Here is a 25,685-nt window from a genome sequence, read left to right on the forward strand (position 1 = left end):
ACAGAGTTTGGTATTTTATTAGGATCCCCATTAGCTGTTGCAAAAGCAGCAGCTACTCTTCCTGGGGTCCACACAAAACATGACACATAATACAGCACATCAATAGACAAGAACAGCTCAAGGACAGAACTACATACATTTTGTAAAAGGCACACGTAGCCTACATATCAATGCATACACACAAACTATCTAGGTCAAATAGGGGAGAGTGGTTGTACCGTGAGGTGTTGCTTGATCTGTTTTTTGAAACCAGGTTTGCTGTTTATTTGAGCAATATGAGATGGAAGGAAGTTCCATGCAATAAGGGCCCTATATAATACTGTACGCTTTCTTGAATTTGTTCTGGAAACTTGGGGACTGTGAAAAGACCCCCGGTGGCATGTCTGGTGGGATAAGTGTGTGTGTCAGAGCTGTGTGTAAGTTGACTTGTAAGAACTTTGATGATATCTGTACATTATAGGAACACCTGTGATGACAAAAGTACAATGGTTCATGTTTTGCTTTAGCTTGAGATTAAGAATCAGTGGTTGACACCTTGCAAGTGCATGAAAAGATCAACTGTACAAAGTCAGATGTCTGTGTGTTGAAACTATATTTTAGGTAACAGATGGATAAAGGGAACTAAGAGTTCCTGTTGATACTATGTTCCAGTCTTACTTCCAGTCTGACATGATAGCAATAAGGGGAAGAGTGATTGGGAAACTAACTGCCAATAACGCAATAAGCTGAACTCCGCCTAGCAGAGACATTTTTGTATTAGCAACTATTAATTATGAGCTTATATGGTGTTAAAGTTAAGGGACATCACCCTGGGCGGGGTGATCCTCAGTAGGGGATAAAAAGGGAAAACAGCATCTTTTGAACTGAGTGTCTTGCTTGCAAATTGCCGTAAGTGTAAACTCCGGGTTGCAATCCTTATTAAACAAACTAACCTCTGATCAAATAAGTTTTCCTGTGGTCTCTTGTGTGCACATAGGGCAGAATTCCCTTACAGACTACACAAACAATTTGGGATTTTCAACACATTCATGTTTCTTATAAAAAGAAGAAGTGATGCAGTCAGTCTCTCCTCAACTCTTAGCCAAGAGAGACTGGCATGCATAGTATTTATATCAGCCCTCTGATTACAATTAAGAGCAAAACGTGCCGCTCTGTTCTGGGCCAGCTGCAGTTTTACTAGGTCTTTCCCTGCAGCACTGGACCACACGACTGGACAATAATCAAGATTAGACAAAACTATAGCCTGCAGAACTTGCTTTTTGGAGTGTGGTGTCAAAAAAGCAGAGCATCTCTTCATTACGGCTAAACCTCTCCCCATCCTTACAACCATTGAATCTATATGTTTTGACCATGACAGTTTACAATCTAAGGTAATGCCAAGTAATTTAGTCTCCTCAACTTGTTCAACAGCCACACAATTCATTACCAGATTCAGCAGAGGTCTATAACTTAAGGAATGATTTGTACCAAATACAATGCTCTTATAGTTTTAGAGATGTTCAGGACCAGTTTATTACTGGCCACCCATTCCAAAACAGACTGCAACTCTTTGTTAAGTGTTTCAGTGACCTCATTAGCTGTGGTTGCTGATGCTTATATGGTTGAATCATCAGCATACATGGACACACATGCTTTGTTTAATGCCAGTGGCAGGTCATTGGTAAAAATAGAAGTGTAGAGGGCCTAGAGAGCTGCCCTGCGGTACTTTACATGTTTGACATTAGAGAAGCTTCCATTAAAAACCCTCTGAGTTCTACTAGATAGATAGCTCTGAATCCACATTATGGCAGAGGTTGAAAAGCCATAGCACAGACATTCTTAAACAACAGGTTATGGTCAATAATATCCTTGGCTGCATTGAAATCTAACAATAGAGCTCCCACAATCTTCTTGTTATCAATTTCTCTCAACCAATCATCAGTCATTTGTGTCAGTCAGTACATGTTGAGTGCCCTTCTCTATAAGCATGCTGAAAGTCTGTTGTTAATTTGTTTACAGAGAAATAGCATTTTATTTGGTCAAACAAATTTTTTTCCAACAGCTTGCTAAGAGCTGGCAGCAAGCTTATAGGTCTGCTGTTAGAAACAGTAAAGGCCGCTTTACCACTCTTGGGTAGTGGAACTACTTTGTCTTCCCTCCAGGCCTGAGGACAAAGACTTTCCTCTAGGCTCAGATTAAAAATATGACAGATAGGAGTGGCTATAGAGTCAGCTACCGTCCTCAGTAGCTTTCCATCTCAGTTGTCAATGCCAGGAGGTTTGTCATTATTGATTGATAACAATTTTTCCACCTCTCCCACAATAACTTTACAACATTCAATACTTGAACTGCTTTTCTTTCATTATGTTTTTTTACAAGTTTGTTTCCATCATTCTTTATATCATTGATCTTGGATTCATAATAAAGTTTATTCTTTTTGTTGAGTTTGGTCACATCATTTCTCAATTTGCAGTATGTAAGCCAGCCAGACTTATTAGCCACTCCTTTTGCCACATCTCTTTCAACCATACAGCTTTTAAATTCCTCAACAATCCATGGAGCCTTAACAGATCTAACAGTCAGTTTCTTAACAGGTACATGTTTATCAATAATTGAAAGAAGCAATTTCATATGGTAAAAACTGGTAAACACATTATCAGTCAACAATAAAAGACAACGGGAGAACTGTGTATGTTCTCTGATGAATTTAAAGTCAATGTGTTATGAAATATCAATATACACGCTAAAGTCAATGTGATATGAAATATCAATATACACGCTAAGAGAAGTAATTTCAATCTCCAGTGTGGATTCTCTAATGACGTTTAAGTGACTGTTATGAGTAATATGTTTTCCAAAGGTCTGAGCTTTTGTAAGCATTTTCCTCTTTCTAAGCCTTTTCCTCTGTGTGCAGTCTTATGTGTTCTTTCAGGCTTCCTAAATGGTTAAAAGCTTTGCACACTGTGCATTTTCTCGTGTTGGTTCAGGTTGATTTCCTGGTTAAAACTCTTTCCACACTGGGAGTAGTGGTAAGGCTTCTCCCCTGTGTGTATTAACTCATGAACTTTCAGGCTCGTTAAAACTCTTTCCACACTGTGAGCAGTGGTAAGGCTTCTCAACTGTGTGTATTCTCTCATGTCGTTTCAGGTTCCCTAACCGGTTAAAACACTTGCCACACTGTGAGCAGTGGTAAGGCTTCTCCCCTGTGTGTATTCTCTCATGTTGTTTCAGGTTCCCTAACTGATTAAAACACTTTCCACACTGCGAGCAGTGGTAAGGCTTCTCCCCTGTGTGTATTATCTCATGAACTTTCAGGCTCTTTAAATGGTTAAAACTCTTTCCACACTGTGAGCAGTGGTAAGGCTTCTCCCCTGTGTGTATTCTCTCATGTTTTTTCAGGTCCCCTGACCGGTTGAAACACTTTCCACACTGTGAGCAGTGGTAAGGCTTCTCAACTGTGTGTATTCTCTCATGTTGTTTCAGGTTCCCTAACTGGTTAAAACACTTGCCACACTGGGAGCAGTGGTAAGGCTTCTCCCCTGTGTGTATTATCTCATGAACTTTCATGCTCCTTAAATGGTTAAAACTCTTTCCACACTGTGAGCAGTGGTAAGGCTTCTCAACTGTGTGTATTCTCTCATGTTGTTTCAGGTTCCCTAACAGATTAAAACACTTTCCACACTGCGAGCAGTGGTAAGATTTCTCCCCTGTGTGTATTCTCTCATGTCGGTACAGGTCCCTTAACTGGTTAAAACATTTTCCACAGTGGGAGCACTGGTGTCTTCTTGTTGGTTTGGACGTCCCTGGCTCTGGTTCCTCTGAGCCTGGTCTTTCTCCTGCCAAAGACAGTGTGTTTTTTAAAAAAGAGACCTGAATGAAACCTCCACATGATAAATAGGCCTTGCTACGAGGGTAAATCCTAATCAGATCGCTCAATAACCTAAGGCCAGTTTTAACAATCTTGGTGTGATTTTAAAACAAATGTTTTATAGTTTCCTGGTAATTACTGATGATGTTTACATTACTTATTTATTATTTCTGTTTTAGAAGTCAGAACACAAACTAAACCGTTCTTGGACACTCAAGACACAGACGTCGCTTAATTCCAATCGAGCAGGTGGTTCTAAATATATAACTTTCATATCTGTATGATACAGAATGCGACCTACAGTCATGGCCAAACGTTTTGAGAATGACATAAATATTAATTTCCACAAAGTTTGCTGCTTCAGTCTTCAGATATTTTTGTCAGATGTTACTATGAAATACTGAAGTATTATTACAAGCATTTCATAAGTGTCAAAGGCTTTTATTGACAATGGCATGAAGTTGATGCAAAGAGTCAATATTTGCAGTGTTGACCCTTCTTTTTCAAGACCTCTGCAATCCACCCTGGTGTCAATTAACTTCTGGGCTAAAACATCCTGACTGATGGCAGCCCATTCCTGCATAATCAATGCTTGGGGTTTGTCAGAATTTGTGGGTTTTTGTTTGTCCACCCGCCTCTTGAGGATTGACCACAAGTTCTCAATGGGATTAAGGTCTGGGGAGATTCCTGGCCATGGACCCAAAATATTGATGTTTTGTTCCCCGAGCCACTTATCACTTTTGCCTTATGGCAAGGTGCTCCTTCATGCTGGAAAAGGCATTGTTCGTCACCGAACTGTTCCTGGATGGTTGGGAGAAGTTGCTCTCGGAGGATGTGTTGGTAGCATTCCTTATTCATGGCTGTATTCTTAGGCAACATTGTGAGTGAGCCCACACCCTTGGCTGAAAAGCAACCCCACACATGAATGGTGTCAGGATGCTTTACCGTTGGCATGACACAGGACTGATGGAAGCGCTCACCTTGTCTTCTCCGGACAAGCTTTTTTCCCAGATGCCCCAAACAATCGAAAAGGAGATTCATCAGAGAAAATGACTTTACCCCAGTCCTCAGCAGTCCAATCCCTGTACCTTTTGCAGAATATCAGTCTGTGTGCAGATGCACTCACACCTACCTGCTGCCATTCCTGAGCAAGCCCTGTACTGGTGGTGCCCCGATCCCGCAGCTGAATCAACTTTAGGAGACGTCCTGGCGCTTGCTGGACTTTCTTGGGTGCCCTGAAGCCTTCTTCACAACAATTAAACCGCTCTGAAGCCTTCTTCACAACAATTGAACCGCTCTCCTTGAAGTTATTGATGATCCGATAAATTGTTGATTTAGGTGCAATCTTACTGACAGCAATATCCTTGCCTGTGAAGCCTTTTTTGTGCAAAGCAATGATGACGGCACGTGTTTCCTTGCAGGTAACCATGGGTGACAGAGGAAGAACAATGATTCCAAGCACCACCCTCCTTTTGAAGCTTCCAGTTTTGGGGGGGGGGGGGGGATTCAGTTCATTTGCATGGCAAAGAGGGACTTTGCAATTAATTACAATTCATCTGATCACTCTTCATAACATTCTGGATTATATGCAAATTGCCATCATACAAACTGAGGCAGCAGACTGAAAATTCATATTTATGTTATTCTTAAAACTTTTGGCCACAACTGTACACACTTCCTTAAACATAAAATAAGTAAATAAGTAATTTTAAGTGGAAGTCCAAAACTTGTTTTTACGTCGAAGACACAAAGCACATCAGTAAAATCTCCCCGTTGTCGAAAGGGTTCGACACCTGCTGTTGAAATGGCCCAATTTCTTATTTAGACGTTCACAGATTTTGAACAGTTTGACTATCGCTGATGTCATATTTTGGGTAAAGTAAAAAATAAAGTGAAATATTTGGGAAGATGTTCCTAAAACTGAGAGTAACTACAAAAAACAAAAATATTAACGCAACATGTAAAGTGTTGGATGTTTCATGAGCTGAAAAAAAAGATTGCAGAATTTTTTACATCCCTGTTCGTTAACATTTATTATTTGCCAAGATAATCCATCCTCCTGACAGGTGTGGCATATCAAGCTGATTAAACAGCATGATCATTACACAGGTGCACCTTGTGCTGGGGAGAATAAAAGGCCTCTAAAATGTGCAGTTCTGTCACACAACACAATGCCACAGATGTCTCAAGTTTTGAGGGAGCGTGCAATTGGCATGCTGACTGCAGGAATATCCACTGGAGCTGTTACCAGATAATTGAATGTTAAATTCTCTACCAGAAGCCGCCTCCAACGTCATTTTAGAGAATTTGGCAGTACATCCAACTGGCCTCACAACCACAGACCACATGTAACGACGCCAGCCCAGGACCTCCACATCGTCTGAGACCAGCCACCCGAGTTGTATTTCTCTTTCTAATGAAGCCCTTTTGTGGGGAAAAACTAATTCTGATTGCGCCCTCCAGGGCCCACCAATGGCTGCGCCCTTGCCCAGTTATGTAAGGTCCATAGATTAGGGCCTCATTTATTTATTTACAATCACTGACTCATATAAACTGTAAATCGTTGTTTATATTTTGGTTCAGTATACACACACACACAGTGCATTCGTTAAAAACTTCTCTAGGATAGGGGTCAGCATTTTCACGTTTGGATGAAAAGCATATCCAAATTCAACTGCCAGCTACTCATCCCCAGAAGATAAGATGTGCATATTATTAGTTGATTTGGATGGAAAACACTCTGAAGTTTCTAAAACTGTTTGAATCATGTCTGTGAGTATAACAGAACTTATTTAGCAGGCGAAACCCAGAGGACAAACCATTCCGATTTTTTTTTTGAGGTCACTCTCTTTTCAATTATTTTTCATTGGGAATCCAGATTTCTAAGGGACCTTCTTTCAGTTCCTACCGCTTCCACTGGATGTCAACAGTCTTTAGAAATTGGTTGAGGTTTTTCCTTTGTGTAATGAAGAAGTACGGCCATCCAGAACGAGGGTAACTTGAAGTGTACTGTTAGATAGAGGCGCGTGACCAGAAAGCTAGCTACAGTTTGTTTTCCTCCTGTATTGAACACAGATCATCCCGTCTTCAATTTTATCGATTATTTACGTTAAAGAATACCTAAAGTTGTATTACAAAAGTAGTTTGAAATGTTTTGGCAAAGTTTACGGGTAATTTTTGGCGATACTTTGTAGTCACTTTGCGCAAATTAGAACCGGTGTTTTTATGGATCAAGCGTGCCAAATAAATTGACATTTTGGAAAGTGTGTGGGGGGGGGGGGGGGGGGGGTCAAAATAAAAAGTAAGTCAGTATCTGGTGTGGCCACCAGCTGCATTAAAGGAGGACTGTAGCATCTAATGATTAAACATTATGGAGTCTTAAAGGAGGCCTGTAGCTTCTAAAGATGAATTACTATGGAGTCTGATGCTTTAAAGGAGAAGTTTACCCAAAATCCAGAAACTCCAAAGTGATTCCATACATTGAAACTAGTCCAGTGGATTTTTTCCCTCTCCTTGTAGTGCTGTACTGAAACAGCTGCAAAACGTGACTCGTGACGTTGCTGGATGAGGGCCTCGCTCTGCTGCTTTGCCAGTTAATTTCTTATTTTATTACAGCTTTGGCCTTTGTCTTTCACCTGGAGTTGTTTATTTATGTCTGAGAAAAAAACACTTTTCAACATAAAACATATACAGTGGGGCAAAAAAGTATTTAGTCAGCCACCAATTGTGCAAGTTCTCCCACTTTAAAAGATGAGAGAGGCCTGTAATTTTCATCATAGGTACACTTCAACTATGACAGACAAATTGAGAAAAAAAATCCAGAAAATCACATTGTAGGATTTTTAATGAATTTATTTGCAAATTATGGTGGAAAATAAGTATTTGGTCAATAACAAAAGTTTATCTCAATACTTTGTTATATACCCTTTGTTGGCAATGACAGAGGTCAAACGTTTTCTGTAAGTCTTCACAAGGTTTTCACACACTGTTGCTGGTATTTTGGCCCATTCCTCCATGCAGATCTCCTCTAGAGCAGTGATGTTTTGGGGCTGTTGCTGGGCAACACGGACTTTCAACTCCCTCCAAAGATTTTCTATGGGTTGAGATCTGGAGACTGGCTAGGCCACTCCAGGACCTTGAAATGCTTCCTACGAAGCCACTCCTTCGTTGCCCGGGCGGTGTGTTTGGGATCATTGTCATGCTGAAAGACCCAGCCACGTTTCATCTTCAATGCCCCTGCTGATGGAAGGAGGTTTTCACTCAATCTCACGATACATGGCCCCATTCATTCTTTCCTTTACACGGATCAGTCGTCCTGGTACCTTTGCAGAAAAACAGCCCCAAAGCATGATGTTTCCACCCCCATGCTTCACAGTAGGTATGGTGTTCTTTGGATGCAACTCAGCATTCTTTGTCCTCCAAACACGACGAGTTGAGTTTTTACCAAAAAGTTATATTTTGGTTTCATCTGACCATATGACATTCTCCCAATCTTCTTCTGGATCATCCAAATGCTCTCTAGCAAACTTCAGACGGGCCTGGACATGTACTGGCTTAAGCAGGGGGACATGTCTGGCACTGCAGGATTTGAGTCCCTGGCGGCGTAGTGTGTTACTGATGGTAGGCTTTGTTACTTTGGTCCCAGCTCTCTGCAGGTCATTCACTAGGTCCCCCCGTGTGGTTCTGGGATTTTTGCTCACCGTTCTTGTGATCATTTTGACCCCACGGGGTGAGATCTTGCGTGGAGCCCCAGATCGAGGGAGATTATCAGTGGTCTTGTATGTCTTCCATTTCCTAATAATTGCTCCCACAGTTGATTTCTTCAAACCAAGCTGCTTACCTATTGCAGATTCAGTCTTCCCAGCCTGGTGCAGGTCTACAATTTTGTTTCTGGTGTCCTTTGACAGCTCTTTGGTCTTGGCCATAGTGGAGTTTGGAGTGTGACTGTTTGAGGTTGTGGACAGGTGTCTTTTATACTGATAACAAGTTCAAACAGGTGCCATTAATACAGGTAACGAGTGGAGGACAGAGGAGCCTCTTAAAGAAGAAGTTACAGGTCTGTGAGAGCCAGAAATCTTGCTTGTTTGTAGGTGACCAAATACTTATTTTCCACCATAATTTGCAAATAAATTCATTAAAAATCCTACAATGTGATTTTCTGGATTTTTCCCCCTAATCTTGTCTGTCATAGTTGAAGTGTACCTATGATGAAAATTACAGGCCTCTCTCATCTTTTTAAGTGGGAGAACCTGCACAATTGGTGGCTGACTAAATACTTTTTTGCCCCACTGTATACACAACCGTTCAAAAGTTCGGGGTCACTTAGAAATGTCTTTTTGTCAATTAAAATCACATTAAATTGATCGTAAATACAGTGTAGACATTGTTAATGTTGTAAATGACTATTGTAGCTGGAAATGGCTGATTATTTGTGGATTATAGAGGCCCATTATTATCTACAGAGGATCATTATCAGCAACCATCATTCCTGTGTTCCAATGGCACGTTGTGTTAGCTAATCCAAGTTTATCATTTAAAAGGCTAATTGACCACTAGAAAACCCTTTTGCAATTATGTTAGCACAGCTGAAAACTGTTGTTCTGATTAAAGTATATAAATAAAAATGGCCTTCTTTAGACTAGTTGAGTATCTGGAGCATCAGCATTTGTGGGTTCGATTACAAGCTCAAAATGGCCAGAAACAAAGAACTTTCTTCTGAAACTTGTCAGTCTATTCTGGTTCTGAGAAATGAAGGCTATTCCATGCGAGAAATTGCCAAGAAACTGAAGATCTCGTAAAAAGCTGTGTACTACTCCCTTCACACAGCAGCACAAACTGGCGCTAACCAGAATAGAAAGAGGAGTGGGAGGCCCCGGTGCACAACTGAGCAAGAGTACAAGTACATTAGAGTGTCTAGTTTGAGAAACAGACGCCTCACAAGTCCTCAACTTGCAGCTTCATTAAATAGTACCCACAAAACACCAGTCTCAACGTCCACAGTGAAGAGGCGACTCCGGGATTCTGGCCTTCTAGGGGTGCCTTTTGCATCCCTTTGATATAAGTATACATTATGCTCCAATATTGAATTTTAAAAGCCTGTTGTATTAGATGAGGGGAACTTTAATACAGACCACATGGAGAGTTCAATACATCTAATTGAAAAGTACCAAAGATATATGTACCAATGGCAGATCGAACCTTTAACAATTCCTACAGTACAGAACAACATATTCAAGTGTAGAACTTCAGTAGAATGCCCCTTTAAAAAACACATTAGTTCAACAACGGCATAGTTTGTGCCCCTGTTTAAGACAGTACTCACTGGTGTTAATCTGATATTCTGTCTCCCCCTCTTTCACTCCCAAAACGTCTTCCTCCTTCACCTTTATTGAAATAGCATCCTCTTCCTCTGTTTCCTCTATAACATCCTCTCCTTCTTCCACGACATTGTTCAGTCCCAGAGCTTTTTTCTGTAAATAGCAGACCTCCTCTTCTTTAGCAGGGGATGAGTAGTTTAGTGAACTCATGATCAGGGATGTTAGCTAGCTAGCTAGTTAGCATTAGCGACTAGCCTAGTGCTAGGCTCAGTATCAATATTTAACAAGTTTGCAAATTGAACAAGCAAATTAGGTTAAAGTTAACCAGTTGATACGTCAACTGAACTGCGTTTACAACACTGAGATTAGCTAATGTACATTAACATGGTCTAAAGCGTCAATCTTTCAATGTTATGTTGGCTAGCAAGCTACCGAGGTGGTTGAAAGAGTAACGGTGTTGTTGTTCCTGAAGAAGCGCCCCGTCCAGTAAATTATACGTCACACAAGAAGCATCACATGAAAGACGCACTTCGCCATCTGCTGACTGGAGTAGGTAACGCAGTTTGGAAACAATAGTTACTACACTTTTTTGAATTGGAAAGAACGTCATAATAATTTAACAATAAGCTGATATATTTTCTCTTACGTCTCACAAATAAAACCGTCCTGTATACAGACGTATAAGCTTAATATGAATATGTAGATGATTAATAAATACTTATATGAACAGGTAGTGTTTTAATACACATTTGCTCTGTTCTTTTTTCACATTAGTTTTTATCTAGATGTGACGGTACTATTCCCTTAAAGCTACGCTCTTTAAGATACAAATCATTCTGTAAACCAGGGGTGGGCAACTTCAGTCCTCCGGGGCCTGATTGATGTCACACTTTTTCTCCCTCCCTAGCAAACACAGCTGATTAATCAAATTGCTTTCTAAACTGAAGATCATGAATTGTTGATTATTGGAGTCAGGTGTGTTAGCTAGGGCTGGGGCAAAACTGTGACACTAATCAGGCCCTCGAGGACTGGAATTTCCCAACCCCGCTGTAAACAATAGAGCAAATGCGTCACATTCAAATAGCACTTGATTATCTGTAGTGCTTTACACTGAGTCTACAAAACATTAAGAACACCTGCTCCTTCCATGACATAAACTGACTAGGTGAATCCAGGTGAATGCTATGATCCCTTATTGATGTCACAAGTTAAATCCACTTCAATCAGTGTAGATGAAGGGGAGGAGTCCGGTTAAATAAGGATTTTTAAGCCTTGAGACAAATGAGACATGGATTGTGTATGTGTATCATTCAGAGGGTGAATGGGGAAGACAAAATATTTAAGTGTCTTTGAACGGGGGATGGTAGTAGGTGCCAGGTGCACCGGTTTGTGTCAAGAACTGCAAAGTTGCTGGGTTTTTCCATTTCAACAGTTTCCCATGTGTACCAAGAGTGGTCCACCATCCTAACAGTGCCGTTTAAAATGAGGCAGAACGATTTGTTTTTTCATGAGCATGGCCTTATTTCTATTACAGCATATTAGATGACTGCCAATCATATTCCATTCACCCTGTTCAATGTAACAGCGATAGGTTTAGACTACTACATGATACTAACATTTCCCCTATACCTATCATGAGGTTGCTACAACCTGCCTATGAATTAAAGTTTACAACGTAGGTGCACACAGGTCGAGAGAAAAATTTGAGGTGACAGACAGTGACACATTCAATACCGCCTTGCACACTCTTGCCTGCATCTAGCTGATATACGGTGTAATCATTAGTCCAACAGTTGCAAAAGAGAGTTTCTATTGGACAAATTCAGGTATGTTTATCCCCGTTTTGTTCCGTTTAAGAACCGTTTTTCAACAACAATCGTCGGAATGTGTGATCTAACTTGAACTTTAAGTAGCCTATATTTGATGTGATATATTTCTTTCGAGACAGGATTGTGTCACGGCACAGATCTGGGGAAGTGTACCAAAACATTTCTGCCACATTGAAGGTCCCAAAGAACACAGTGGCCTCCATCATTCTTAAATAGAAGAAGATTGGAACCACCAAGACCCTTCCTAGTGCTGGCGGCTCAGCCAAACTGAGCAATAGGGGGAGAAGGGCCTTGGTCAGAGATGTGACCAAGAACCCGATGGTCACTCTGACAGAGCTCAAGAGTTCCTCTGTGGAAATGGGAGAACCTTCCAGAAGACCAACCATCTCTGCAGCACTCCACCAATTAGGCCTTTATGGTAGAGTGGCCAGACGGAAGCCACTTCTCCGTAAAAGACGAAAGAAAGCCAGCTTGGAGTTTGCCAAAAGGCACCTAAAGGACTTTCATACCATGAGAAACAAGATTCTCTGGTCTGATGAAACCAAGATTGAACTCTTTGGCCTGAATGCCAAGCGTCACATCTGGAAGAAACCTGGCATCATCCCTACGGTGAAGCATGGTGGTGGCAGCATTATGCGGTGGGGATGTTTTTCAGTGGCAGGGACTGGGAAACTAGTCAGGATATAGGGAAAGATGAATGGAGAAAAGTACAGAGAGATCCTTGATGAAAACCTGCAGCAGAGCTCTCTCCAGAGATGTTCGATCTGGTTCAAGTCCGAGCTCTGGCTGGCCCACTCAAGGACGTTCCGAGACTTGTCTCGAAGCCACTTTTGCGAAGTCTTGGCTGTGTGCTTAGGGTCATTGTCCTGTTGGAAGGTGAACCTTTGTCCCAGTCTGAGGTCCTGAGCAGGATTTTATCAAGGATCTCTCTGTACTTTGCTCCGTTCATCTTTGCCTCGATCCTGACTTGTCTCCCAGTCCCCTTTTAAATTATACAAGAAAAAAATATTCAATTGTATTTATATCAGCAAGCAAGAATAAATTAAATAGGACTATTTATATAATGAATATGAATTCGGAGGGCAGAAATGATTAATTATTAAAGCATTAGATCTCTAACTAAAAGCTTCAATCATACAAAAGTTATACTTTTATCCCGACCTGGTTCTCTATCAGATTAGTAAGAATGTCTCACCCGATGTTCAAGAATGGCCTTTTTCTCTTTATTCAGATTACAACCTCTCACTTTCAGTTATTTGAAAATGAAATAATCTCCAAAAGATCGTTATTTTTAAAACAAGCCTTAGAAAGTTGGTTGCAATTTCAGTTTAATCCACCAGAAAAGACCAAACAAATAATACAAAAAAATGGTTAAACTCAAATATAGTAACTGATCAAAATAAATAAATAAAATTGATTACATGAAAAAGGTATAATCTTTGTAAATTATACCATCAATAGGACTGGTGGAGTTGTCACACATGCAGCTCATAAAAAATATATGGAAATGTCTGCTCTACCCAAAATTACAACCAACTAATTGCAGCATTAAAAGCATCAATTATGAAAATTGTGAATGACACCAGATTCAAAACTTAGAATTTTTCAATTGAAATTATTATACAAAATATATATGGGGATACAACGAACCTCTGCAGATTTAGCTGCGAAGAGACAGAATCATTAGATCATTTGTTTTGGTACTGTCCATATGTTGCTTGTTTTTGGTCGCAGGTCAAGGAATGGCAACATTTACCTGGAGCTAACTCTGCATACAGCACTACTGAATGATTTGAAAAGTCATAGTCAATTGATTAATAAAATAATAATACTTTTAGCAAACATGTTTATTTTTAATTTACAATCTGTAGCAACGATGAGAATATAAAAGTCAATAACTTTTGTGAAACAGCACAGTTAAAAATATATGGCAAATAGAAATCAAACGGGGTGGTCTTCAGAGATAGATGGGAGAGGTTTAGGGTAACTGAAGGATAGGACTGGGTGGTCTTCAGAGATAGATGGGAGAGGTTTAGGGTAACTGAAGGATAGGACTGGGTGGTCTTCAGAGATAGATGGGAGAGGTTTAGGGTAACTGAAGGATAGGACTGGGTGGTCTTCAGAGATAGATGGGAGAGGTTTAGGGTAACTGAAGGATAGGACTGGATGGTTTTCAGAGATAGATGGGAGAGGTTTAGGGTAACTGAAGGATAGGACTGGATGGTCTTCAGAGATAGATGGGAGAGGTTTAGGGTAACTGAAGGTTAGGACTGGATGGTCTTCAGAGACAGATGGGAGAGGTTTATGGTAACTGAAGGATAGGACTGGATGGTCTTCAGAGATAGATGGGAGAGGTTTAGGGTAACTGAAGGATAGGACTGGATGGTCTTCAGAGATAGATGGGAGAGGTTTAGGGTAACTGAAGGTTAGGACTGGATGGTCTTCAGAGATAGATGGGAGAGGTTCAGGGTAAATGAAGGATAGGACTGGATGGTCTTCAGAGATAGATGGTAGAGGTTTAGGGTAACTGAAGGATAGGACTGGATGGTCTTCAGAGATAGATGGGAGAGGTTTAGGGTAACTGAAGGTTAGGACTGGATGGTCTTCAGAGATAGATGGGAGAGGTTTAGGGTAACTGAAGGATAGGACTGGATGGTCTTCAGAGATAGATGGGAGAGGTTTAGGGTAACTGAAGGATAGGACTGGATGGTCTTCAGAGATAGATGGGAGAGGTTTAGGGTAACTGAAGGATAGGACTGGATGGTCTTCAGAGATAGATGGGAGAGGTTTAGGGTAACTGAAGGATAGGACTGGATGGTCTTCAGAGATAGATGGGAGAGGTTTAGGGTAACTGAAGGTTAGGACTGGATGGTCTTCAGAGATAGATGGGAGAGGTTCAGGGTAAATGAAGGATAGGACTGGATGGTCTTCAGAGATAGATGGGAGAGGTTTAGGGTAACTGAAGGATAGGACGGGGTGGTCTTCAGAGATAGATGGGAGAGGTTTAGGGTAACTGAAGGATAGGATTAAAAACAAACTAAATATAACTATTGTAAAATACATTGTGTCCGTAAAATGTACATAGTATGTAGAAGCTGGACGTAGAAGCCTAATAGTTGTTGTGCATTAGTTTACTCTAATTAGGGGATGGATGGTAGGGTTAGTGGAAAACATGTTTTTATTTACATACAGTGCCTTCGGAAAGTATTCAGGTTATTAGAAATGTTTGCAAATTATAGAAAATCAAAAGAAATACCTTATTTACATAAGTTTTCAGACCCTTTGATATGAGACTCGCTCAGGTGCATGCTGTTTCCATTGATCATCCTTGAGATGTTTCTACAACTTGATTGGAGTCCACCTGTGGTAAATTCAATTGATTGGACATGATTTGGAAAGGCACACGACTGTCTATATAAGGTCCCACAGTTCACAGTGCATGTCAGAGCAAAAACCAAGCCATGAGGTCGACGGAGTTGTCTGTAGAGCGCCGACACAGGATTGTGTCGAGGCACAGATCTGGGGAAGGGAGACACATTTTTTTGCAGCATTGAAGTTCCCAAAGAACACAGTGGCTGTAGCCAAGACCATAAGCAAATAGTTGAACTGGGATATGACTACTGAGGGTAGTGCGTACAGCCCAGTGCATCACTGGGGTCAAGTTTCCTGCCATCCAGGACGTATATCAAATCCAATTTTATTGGTCACATACACGTTATTAGCAGATGTTATTGCAGGTGTAGCGAAATGCTTGTGTTTCTAGCTCCAACAGTGCAGTAATATCTAACAAGTAATATCTAACAAATTGCACAACATATAGCCAATACACACAAATGTAAGTAGGAATGAAATAAGACTATATACATAAGGACGAGCGATATCAGAGCGGAACGGACTAGGATACCGTAGACTAGTATAGAATACAGTATATACATATGAGATGAGTAATGCCAGATATGTAAACTTATTAAAGTGACTAGTGTTCCATTCCTTAAACTGGCTAGTGATTTCTAGTCTATGCCTATACGCAGCAGCCTCTAATGTGCTAGTAATGGCTGTTTAACAGTCTGATGTCCTTGAGATAGAAGTTGTTTTTCAGTCTGTCAGTCACAGATTTAATGCACTTGTACTGACCTCGCCTTCTGGATGATAGCGGGGTGAACAGGCAGTGGCTCGGGTGGTTTATGTCCTTGATTATATATTTTTGGGCATCGGGTGCTGTAGGTGTCCTGGAGGGTGGGTAGTTTGCCCCCGGTAATGCGTTGGGCAGACCGCACCACCCTCTGGAGAGCCTTGCAGTTGTGGGTGGTGCAGGTGCCGTACCAGGCGGTAATACAGCCCGACAGGATGCTTTCATTGTGCATCTGTAAAAATTTGTGAGTGTTTTAGGTGACAAGCCAACTTTCTTTAGCCTCCTGAGGTTGAAGAGGCTCTGTTGCGCCTTCTTCACCACACTGTGTTCTTGGGGTCCTTCAATGCTGCAGAAGTGTTTTGGTACCCTTCCCAAGATCTGTGCCTCGACGCAATCCTGTCTCAGAGCTATACGGACAATTCCTTCTACCTCATGGCTTAATTTTTGCGATGACAGTCTCATAGCAAAGGGTCTGAATACTTACTGTTATGTAAATAAGGTATTTCTGTTTTTTATCTTTAAGAAATTTGCTAAATTTTCATAAAACCTGTTTTTGTTTTCTCATTATGGGGTATTGTGTGTAGATTGCTGAATATGTATTTTTTTAAACCATTCTAAAATAAGGCTGTAATTTAACAAAATGTGGAAAAGTAAAGGGGTCTGAATACTTTCTGAATCCACCGTACAAACATCACATTGAATATTCACCTCACTTTTGAAAAGCTCCATGAGGAAGAAAGGATTCCGAGATGATCTTTTAGATGTTCTGTCTTCAGGATGTTCTGGGTTGATGGCTGCTGGAGAGGGGAGGGGCAATTAAGTGAGCTGGGGGCCTTTTATTACCCTGCCTCTGGGAGCCTGTCAGCTAGTGACATGATGAGAGAGAGTGAAAGAGGGTCTACCTGTAAGATAGTTAGGCAAATTTAACAATGACTTGCAGGCAGTGGGTTCAGAATAAAAATGACAAAAAAATGAATACAAATTATACCACCACCCAAAAGGGCACTTTAGAGACTGGAAGGGTAAAGGGGCATGAGCTCTACACAGGTAGAGCCGTATCTGTCCATGTTACCTTAAACAAAGCAGGCACTGCTTCATGTGGCCTCACCTACACTCACCTTAATAGCCCATATGCCACTGGGTGATAGAAATTGTCATAGTTTTAGGGCAACATTATGTGAGGTGTTATTATGTGTTGTTAGCGATGAGCGTTGGTCAATTTAGCTCGTAAAATGCCACCCTCGTCAATCTGTCACCAAATCCTGCCTAATGGGCAGGTCAGCCCTGGAGGAAAGTATTGGCTGTAAGAAGGAAGAGAAAACATAACATCTGGTTGTTTTTTATCCAATCTGCGTTACCCACTCCAGCCAACAGATGGCGATATGAGTCTTTCGGGTGATGCTTCTTGCGTAACGTGTATTCTAGTGGACGGGACAGGAGGCTTCTTCAACAGCGACAAAAGGCTTCTGATTCAATCAACGCGGTGGTTTGCTAGCGAACATTAAACAGAAACATTGAAGCTCTTTAGACCAATCTTGTGTATATTACTCTTAGTGTTTGGCTCATAATTATGTTTACGTATCTACTCGTTCATTTAAACGTAATTTGAGTCTGAAATTAGCAAATGTGTTAAATTGATAATGCACTAGGCTAATCGCTCGGAGCATTAGGTCACTAAGCTCGACGGAGAAAGAAGCTCTGATGAAAGGAGAGGGAGAAGGTTTCAGGATGATAAAGGAGGAAGAGGAGGCTATCACATTGAAAGAAGAAGAGGATGATATTACAGTGAAAGAGGAAGATGGGAAAGAGGTTGTCAGAGTGGAAGAGGAGGAGGTAGAAACTTTCAGAATCAAAAATGAGGAAAATGCCATAACATTGAAAGAAGAGGAAGAACATTTTGTAGTAAAAGAGGAAGAGGAGGCTATCTCAATAAAAGAGGAGGAGAGGGAATTTCCGATTACCACCAGTGAGTACTGTCTTAAAACCAGGGTCACAAACGATGCAGTTGTTGAACTAATGGGGTCTAATTTGTGGAACGTCCCAACAGGAATCTGTTCCAAAATCTTCGTAAAGTACAAGGATGCCAACAAACGCCGCATGCAAAGTAGCATGGTCAATTCACCGAGCTAACACGCTGCCGAATAGGCATCAACTCACCACGTAGCTTATTCTTAATGTTTGTCCGTAGGCTACCAGAGTGGATTAACGTGGTGAGTGAAACACGTAATGAAATAGCCCACTCCCTTCCCGGTGTCTTATTCTGCCGCTAAACAACTTTGTATGCGCTGTTTGTTGGCAACCTTGTTATTTACGAAGTTTTTGGAACAGATTCCTGTTGGGACGTTACACAAATTATAAACACCTGAACTAATGTGTGGTTTTAAAGGGGCATTCTACTGAAGTTCTACACTTGAATATGTTGTTCAGTACTGTAGGAATTGTTGAAGGGGCCATCTGCCTTTGTTACATATATTTTTGGGACTTTTAAATTCGATTTATTGAATTCTCCGTGTGGTCTGTATTAAAACTTCTTGGGGATAGGGTGCAGAGTTTTCACATATGGAAAAATAGCGTGCACAATTTCAACTTCGTTCTACTCATCCCCCGAATATAAGATATGCATATTATTAGTAGATTTGGATAGAAAACACTCTGAAGTTTCTAAAACTGTTGGAATCATATCTGTAAGTATAACAGAACTTATATAGCAGTCAAAACCCTGAGGACCAACCTTTTTTTTTTTTAAGTCACTGTGTTCAATGGGTTCTCATGGGCAAACCAGAATTCTAATCACTATCCACGCAGTTTCTACTGCTTCCACTGGATGTCGCCATTGTATGGAAAAAGGTTAAGGTTTTTCATTAGAGAACTGAGAAAGATATTGACCCGGAAGTGGAGTGACTTGTATTTATGTTTGAGAGTTGAGCAAGACTTGAAAAGTACGGTGAGTTTGTTGATATCCTGTATTGAAAACAGATTGACCCGTCTTCAATTTGATCGATTATTAACGTTTACAAATACCTACAGTTGTATTACAAAAGTACTTTGAAATGTTTTGGCAAAGTTTAGAGGTAATTTTTTTTAGATATTTTGTCGTGACTTTGTGCAAATTGGACGATGCTTTTTCTGGTTCAACGGCGCCAAATAAATGGACAATTTGGAAATATATGGACGGAATTAATCGAACAAAAGGACCATTTGTGTTGTTTATGGGTCATATTGGAGTGCCAACAAAAGAATCTCGTCAAAGGTAATGCATGTTTTATATTTTATTTCTGCGTTTTGAGTAGCTCCAGCATGGTTGAAATAGGCTACACTCTCTTGTTTACATTGGGCTATCATCAGATAATAGCATCTTATGCTTTCGCCGAAAAGCCTTTTTGAAATCTGACATGTTGGCTGGATTCACAACGAGTGTAGCTTTAATTTGGTATCTTATATGTGTGATTTAATCAAGTTTAATTTTATATAATTTTTTTGAATCTGGCGCTCTACATTTTAACAGGCTGTTGGGACGCAAGCGTCCCGCGATCCCAGAGAGGTTTAAAGTGCACTTAACTTTGCATAACAGGCTTTTAAAATTCAATACTGGTGCACCATTTCTACTTAAAATATCAAAGGGGTGCAAAAATCCTCCATTTAGTGGAACGACCCTTTTACATTTACAACACAAACAATATTTTACAAAATCATGATGAAAGTGCCCATTTTAGGCCCTTTTTTAGACATTAATGTCTCTTGTAAGACCCTATGATTGTAGTAGAAGATCATAAGTTGACTGTCTGTCTGATGTTGTTGTTCACACAGGAGAGAGACATGACTATCGTGGATCCTCTGGGGAGCCTCAACAACATCCTGATGCTGATGAGTCAGAGAAGAGTCTCTCCAGATCAGAACACCAGATGGTACAGCTTGGTCTGGTCTAGCATACAGCTTGCTCTATCTGGGTCTGGGCTGGGTTTTTGTAACGCACTTCATGACAACAGTGACATCAGCATCCATAATGATATGTGTCTGTGTCCCCTCTTTATGGTTACCAGGACAACGCTAGCACTTCTGTCCTACTGAAGTCCCCGTGTCGTGCCTCTCCCGGTAGCACCTTACTGCTGGGTATGAAGAGGTTGTCTGTGCTGCTGGTGGACTGCAGGAAAACAACGGTGCTGAGTGGAACTGTGAGAGGAGGAGAAGAGAAGAAAGGATCAGATTTGACTCATCAAAGTAAGTAGTTTAGTTTGAACAAATACAATGGTTCAGCAGGGTTCTGTTAGTTGACAGGAAGATAGACTGGTGGATATGGATGTTATGAATATCATAACACTGAAAAAGGTTTCTGCCAATGAAAAGAGAGATTCCAATAGACCACCTTGATGAACGTTAGCTTTGGAGAGAAAGTTTCAAGATGATCTAATGTAAGGACAAAAACAGTTCCTAAGAACATTATGGATGTTACATTGCCTGTCCCAGTCAACCCCCCTGTCTTTACAAGACTCTAGAACAGGCAAACTAAACTCCAGACACTTCAATGTGGTCTGTATTGCTTCATTAACATCTGATCTACTGAACTTGTTAAACATGGAAATACCTAGATTCTTCAGATATTCTAGTCTTAATGGAGGCCTGTAGCACGTCCAGATGAAACATTATGGAGTCTAATGATGGAAAGGGGATACCTAGTCAGTTGTATAACTGAATGCATTCAACTGAAATGTGTCGAACGCATTGAACCCCTCTGAATCAGTGTGGGGGCTGCCTTCATCGATGTCCACGTCATCGGTGCCCGGGGAGCAGTTGTTGTTGGGGATTAACTGCCTTGCTCAAGTTCAGGACAGCAGATTTTTTAAACTTGCTGGCGTGGGGATTCGAACCGGAGATCTTTCGGTTACTGGCCCAACATTCTTCACCGCTAGTCTACAAATGTTACCACTTCAATTCATTATTTCTCAATGATGCTTTAAAGTGATTCCATACATTGAAACTAGTCCAGTGGAGTTTGTCCTCTCCCCCTCTCTCTCCCTGTAGTGTTGTACTGAAACAGCTGCAAAAACGTGACTTGTGATGTTGCTGCATGCGGGCCTCGTTCTGCTGCTTTGCCAGTTAATTTGTTATTTTATTAAAGCTTTGGCCTTTGGATTGGATTGTTTATTTATGTCTGAGTGGAAAAAATGTCAACCCATAAATCCTATCCAAACATGATGATGTCATAGTGAATTCATGACATCTGAATGAATAAGTATTTTCATGCTTTATAATATGGTTATATACAGTTTATATATTTATATATGTACTGAACAAAAATATAAACGCAACATGCAACAATTTCAACGATTTACAGTTCAAATAAGGAAATCGGTCAATGTAAATAAATTCACTAGGCTGTAATCTATGGACTTCGCGTGACTGGGCAGGGGCGCAGCCATTGGTGGGCCTGGGAGGGCATAGGCCCACCCACTGGTGATCCAGGCCACAAAAGGTCTTTATTACAGCGAGACATACTCCTCAGTTTCATCAGCTGTCCGGGTGGCTGGTCTCAGTTTCCCATAGGTGAAGAAGCCGGATGTGGATGTACTGGGCTGGCGTGGTTACATGTGGTCTGCAGTTGTGAGGCCGGTTGGACGTACTGCCAAATTCTCTAAAACAACGTTGGAGGCGAATTATGGTAGAGGAATTTACAGTACCAGTCAGAAATTGACTTTCCAGGGTCTTTTTTAATTTTTAAAAACTATTTTCTACATTGTAGAATAATAATGAAGATATGAACTCTGAAATAACACATATGGAATCATGTAGTAACCAAAAAAAGTGTTAAACAAATCAAAATATATTTTATATTTAAAAAGTCTTAACGTAGCCACCCTTTGCCTTGATGACAGCTTTGCACACTCTTGGCATTCTCTCAACCAGCTTCATGAGATAGTCACCTGGAATGCATTTCAATTAATACGTGTACCTCGTTAGAAGTTAATTTGTGGAATTTCTTTCCTTCATATTTATTTTGAGCCAATCAGTTGTGTTGTGACAAGGTAGGGGTGGTATACAGAAGATAGCTCTATTTGGTAAAAGACCAAGTCCATATTATGTCAAGAACAGCTCAAATAAGCAAAGAGAAACAACAGTCCGTTACTTTAAGGACCACCACAGGAATGGAAGACCCAGAGTTACTTCTTCTGCAAAGTATAGGTTCATTAGAGTTACTAGCCTCAGAAATTGCAGCCCAAATAAATGCTTTACAGAGTTCAAGTAACAGACACATCTCAACATCAACTGTTCAGAGGAGACTGCATGAATCAGGCCTTCATGGTTGAATTTCTGCAAGGAAACCACTACTAAAGGAAACCACTACTAAAGGACACCACTACTAAAGGACACCACTACTAAAGGAGTCCAAATTTGCGATCTTTGGTTTCAAACGCAAGTAGGTGAACGGATGATCTCCGCATGTGTGGTTCCCACCGTGAAGCAAGGAGGAGGCGGTGTGATGGTGTGCGTGTGCTTTGCTGTTGACACTGATTTATTTAGAATTCAAGGCACACTTAACCAGCATGGCTACCACAGCATTCTGCAGCGATATGCCACCCCATCTGGTTTGTGCTTAGTTAGACTATCATTTGTTTTTCAAGAGTACAATGACCCAACACACCTCCAGGTGGTGTAAGGGATAATTGACCAAGACGGAGGGTGATGGAGTGCTGCATCAGATGACCTGGCCTCCACAATCCCCCGACCTCAACCAAATTGAAATGGTTTGGGATGAGTTAGACCGCAGAGTGAAGGGAAGGCAGCCAACAAGTTCTCAGCATATGTGGGAACTCCTTCAAGACTGTTGTTGGAAAAGCATTCCAGGTGAAGCTGGTTGAGAGAGAGTGTGCAAAGCCGTCAAGGCAAAGGGTGGCTACCTTGAAGAATCTAATATATATTTTGATGTAACCCTTTTTTGGTTACAACATGAGTCCATGTATTTTTTCATAGTTTTGATGTCTTCACTATTATTCTACAATGTATAAAATAGTAAATATAAAGAAAACCCCTTGAATGAGTAGGTGAGTCCAAACTTTTGACTGGTACTGTACATTAAATTCCCTGGCGACAGCTCCAGTGGACATTCCTGCAGTCAGCATGCCAATTGCCCGCTCCCTCTGAGACATCTGTGGCATTGTTGTGTGACAAAACTGCACATTTTAGCGGCCTTTTATTGTCCCCAGCACAAGGTGCACCTGTGTAATGGTAATGCTGTTAAATCAGATTCTTGATATGCCACACCTGTCAGGTGGATGGATTATCTTGGCAAAGGATAAATGTTCACGAACAGGGATGTGAAAATTTGAGAGAAAATAGCTTTTTGTACATATGGGAAAATTCTATCTTTTTTTTCAGCTCATGAAACATCGAACCAACACTTTACATGTTGAGTTTATATTTGTGTACAGTGTAGTTTCTATCAGTTTTAGGAACATATGCTGTCATAGTGAATTCATGTGAATGAACAAGCCTTTTCAGACTTTAAAATATGGCTGTATATAAACTTACTATATATAGTTACTATCAGCTTTAGGAACATATGCTGTCATTGTGAATGAACAAGCCTTTTCAGACTCTATGATATGGCTGTATATAAACTTACTATATATAGTTACTATCAGTTTTAGGAATGTCTACCCAAAATATCTCACCGTATTTTTTACTTTACCCAAACTGTCATGACATCAGTAACAGTCAAAATGTTGAAAATTTGTCAACGTCTAAATAACAAACTGGGCCATTTTTAAATAGCGTGTCAAACCCTTTCGACAACGAGGAGATGTTATGTTCTTAAGTTATTTTATGTTTAAGGAAGTGCGTAGGTCACATTCTGTATCATACAGCTATGAAGTTAGATATTTAGAACCACCTGCTCAATTGGAATCCAGCGACGTCTGTGTCTTCAGTGTCCTAGAACTGTTTAGTTTTTTGTGTTCTGACTTGTAAAACAGAATGAATAAAATAAGTAATGTAAACATATTATTAGTAATTACCAGGAAGCTCGACAACATTTCTTTTAAAATCACACTAAGATTGTTAAAACTGGCCTCAGGTTATTGAGGGATCTATTAGGATTTACCCTCGTAGCAAGGCCGTTTTATCATGTGGAGGTTTCATTCAGGTCTCTATTTAAAAAAACACACTGTCTTTGGCAGGAGAAAGAACAAACTCAGAGGAACCAGAGCCAGGGACGTCCAAACCAGCAAGACGACACCAGTGTTCCCACTGTGGAAAGTGTTTTAACCAGTTTGGGGACCTGAAACGACATGAGAGAATACACACAGGGGAGAAGCCTTACCACTGCTCCCAGTGTGGAAAGGGTTGTTACCTCTTATGGGAGCTTAAACAACACGAGAGAATACACAATGGGGAGAAGCCTTACCATTGCTCCCAGTGTGGAAAGAGTTTCCACCAGAAAGGACACCTGAACCAACACGAGAAAATACACACAGGGGAGAAGCCTTACCACTGCTCCCAGTGTGGAAAGAGTTTTAACCAGAAAAGCTACCTGAAAAAACATGAGAGAATACACACAGGGGAGAAGCCTTTTCACTGCTCCCAGTGTGGAAAGTGTTTTAACCAGTTAGGGGACCTAAAACGACATGAGAGAATACACACAGGGGAAAAGCCTTATCACTGCTCCCAGTGTGGAAAGTGTTTTAACCAGTTAGGGGACCTAAAACGACATGAGAGAATACACACAGGGGAGAATCCTTACCAATGCTCACAGTGTGGAAAGAGTTTTAACCAGAAAAACTACCTGAAAAAACATGAGAGAATACACACAGGGGGGAAGCCTTACCACTGCTCCCAGTGTGGAAAGTGTTTCAACCAGTTAAGGGACCTAAAACGACATGAGAGAATACACAAGGGAGAATCCTTACCACTGCTCACAGTGTGGAAAGCGTTTTACCCACTTACATAACCTGAAAACACATGAGCTAAAACACAGGTGGTGAAGCCTTACCACTGCTCCCAGGGTGCAAAGGTTTTGCATTTTAGGAAGCCTGAAAGAACACATGAGAGCACACAGGAGGAGAAGGCTTAGAAAAGCTCAGACTGCGGGAAAACATATTACTCATCATAGTCACTTAAAGGTCATTAGAGAATCCACACAGGAGAGAGAAATTACTTCTCTTAGCGTGTATATTGATATTTCACATCTCATTGACTTAAAATTCATCAGAGAACATACACCGTGCTCCCGTTGTCTTATATTGTTGACTGGTAATTTTTTTACCTGTTTATACCATATGAAATTGAATTGTACAAAGTATACTCAAACATATATTTGTATGTTTTTATTAGAAAACATGAATTGAATATGGAGTCTGTCAGTTTGAATATAGAGTAGGTCAGATTTCATGTGTTTAAATGGTCCTTTTTTAACTTTTACTGCCTCAGAAACCCGGATCCGGGATCACCCCCCACCCCCCCACACTGATTAGCATCACTAGCATAGCGTCACATTTAAATAGTAGCATCTAAATATCATTAAATCACAAGTCCAAGACACCAAATGAAAGATACAGATCTTGTGAATA

The 25,685-nt window shown here is 40.7% G+C and overlaps 1 protein-coding gene across 1 annotated transcript in view; it reads right to left on the reverse strand.

The window, feature by feature from the left end:
• Window positions 1-25,685, reverse strand: part of LOC120023442 — a gene marked incomplete at both ends in the record, with an annotated part of 359,115 nt that overhangs the window by 202,079 nt on the left and 131,351 nt on the right. The window contains 2 exon segments of the mRNA XM_038967467.1: window positions 3,045-3,753; window positions 15,032-15,040. Coding sequence (XP_038823395.1) covers window positions 3,045-3,753; window positions 15,032-15,040 — 718 coding nt within the window.

Source organism: Salvelinus namaycush, chromosome 2 (genome assembly GCF_016432855.1).
Source record: "Salvelinus namaycush isolate Seneca chromosome 2, SaNama_1.0, whole genome shotgun sequence".
Taxonomy (NCBI): Eukaryota; Metazoa; Chordata; class Actinopteri; order Salmoniformes; family Salmonidae; genus Salvelinus; species Salvelinus namaycush.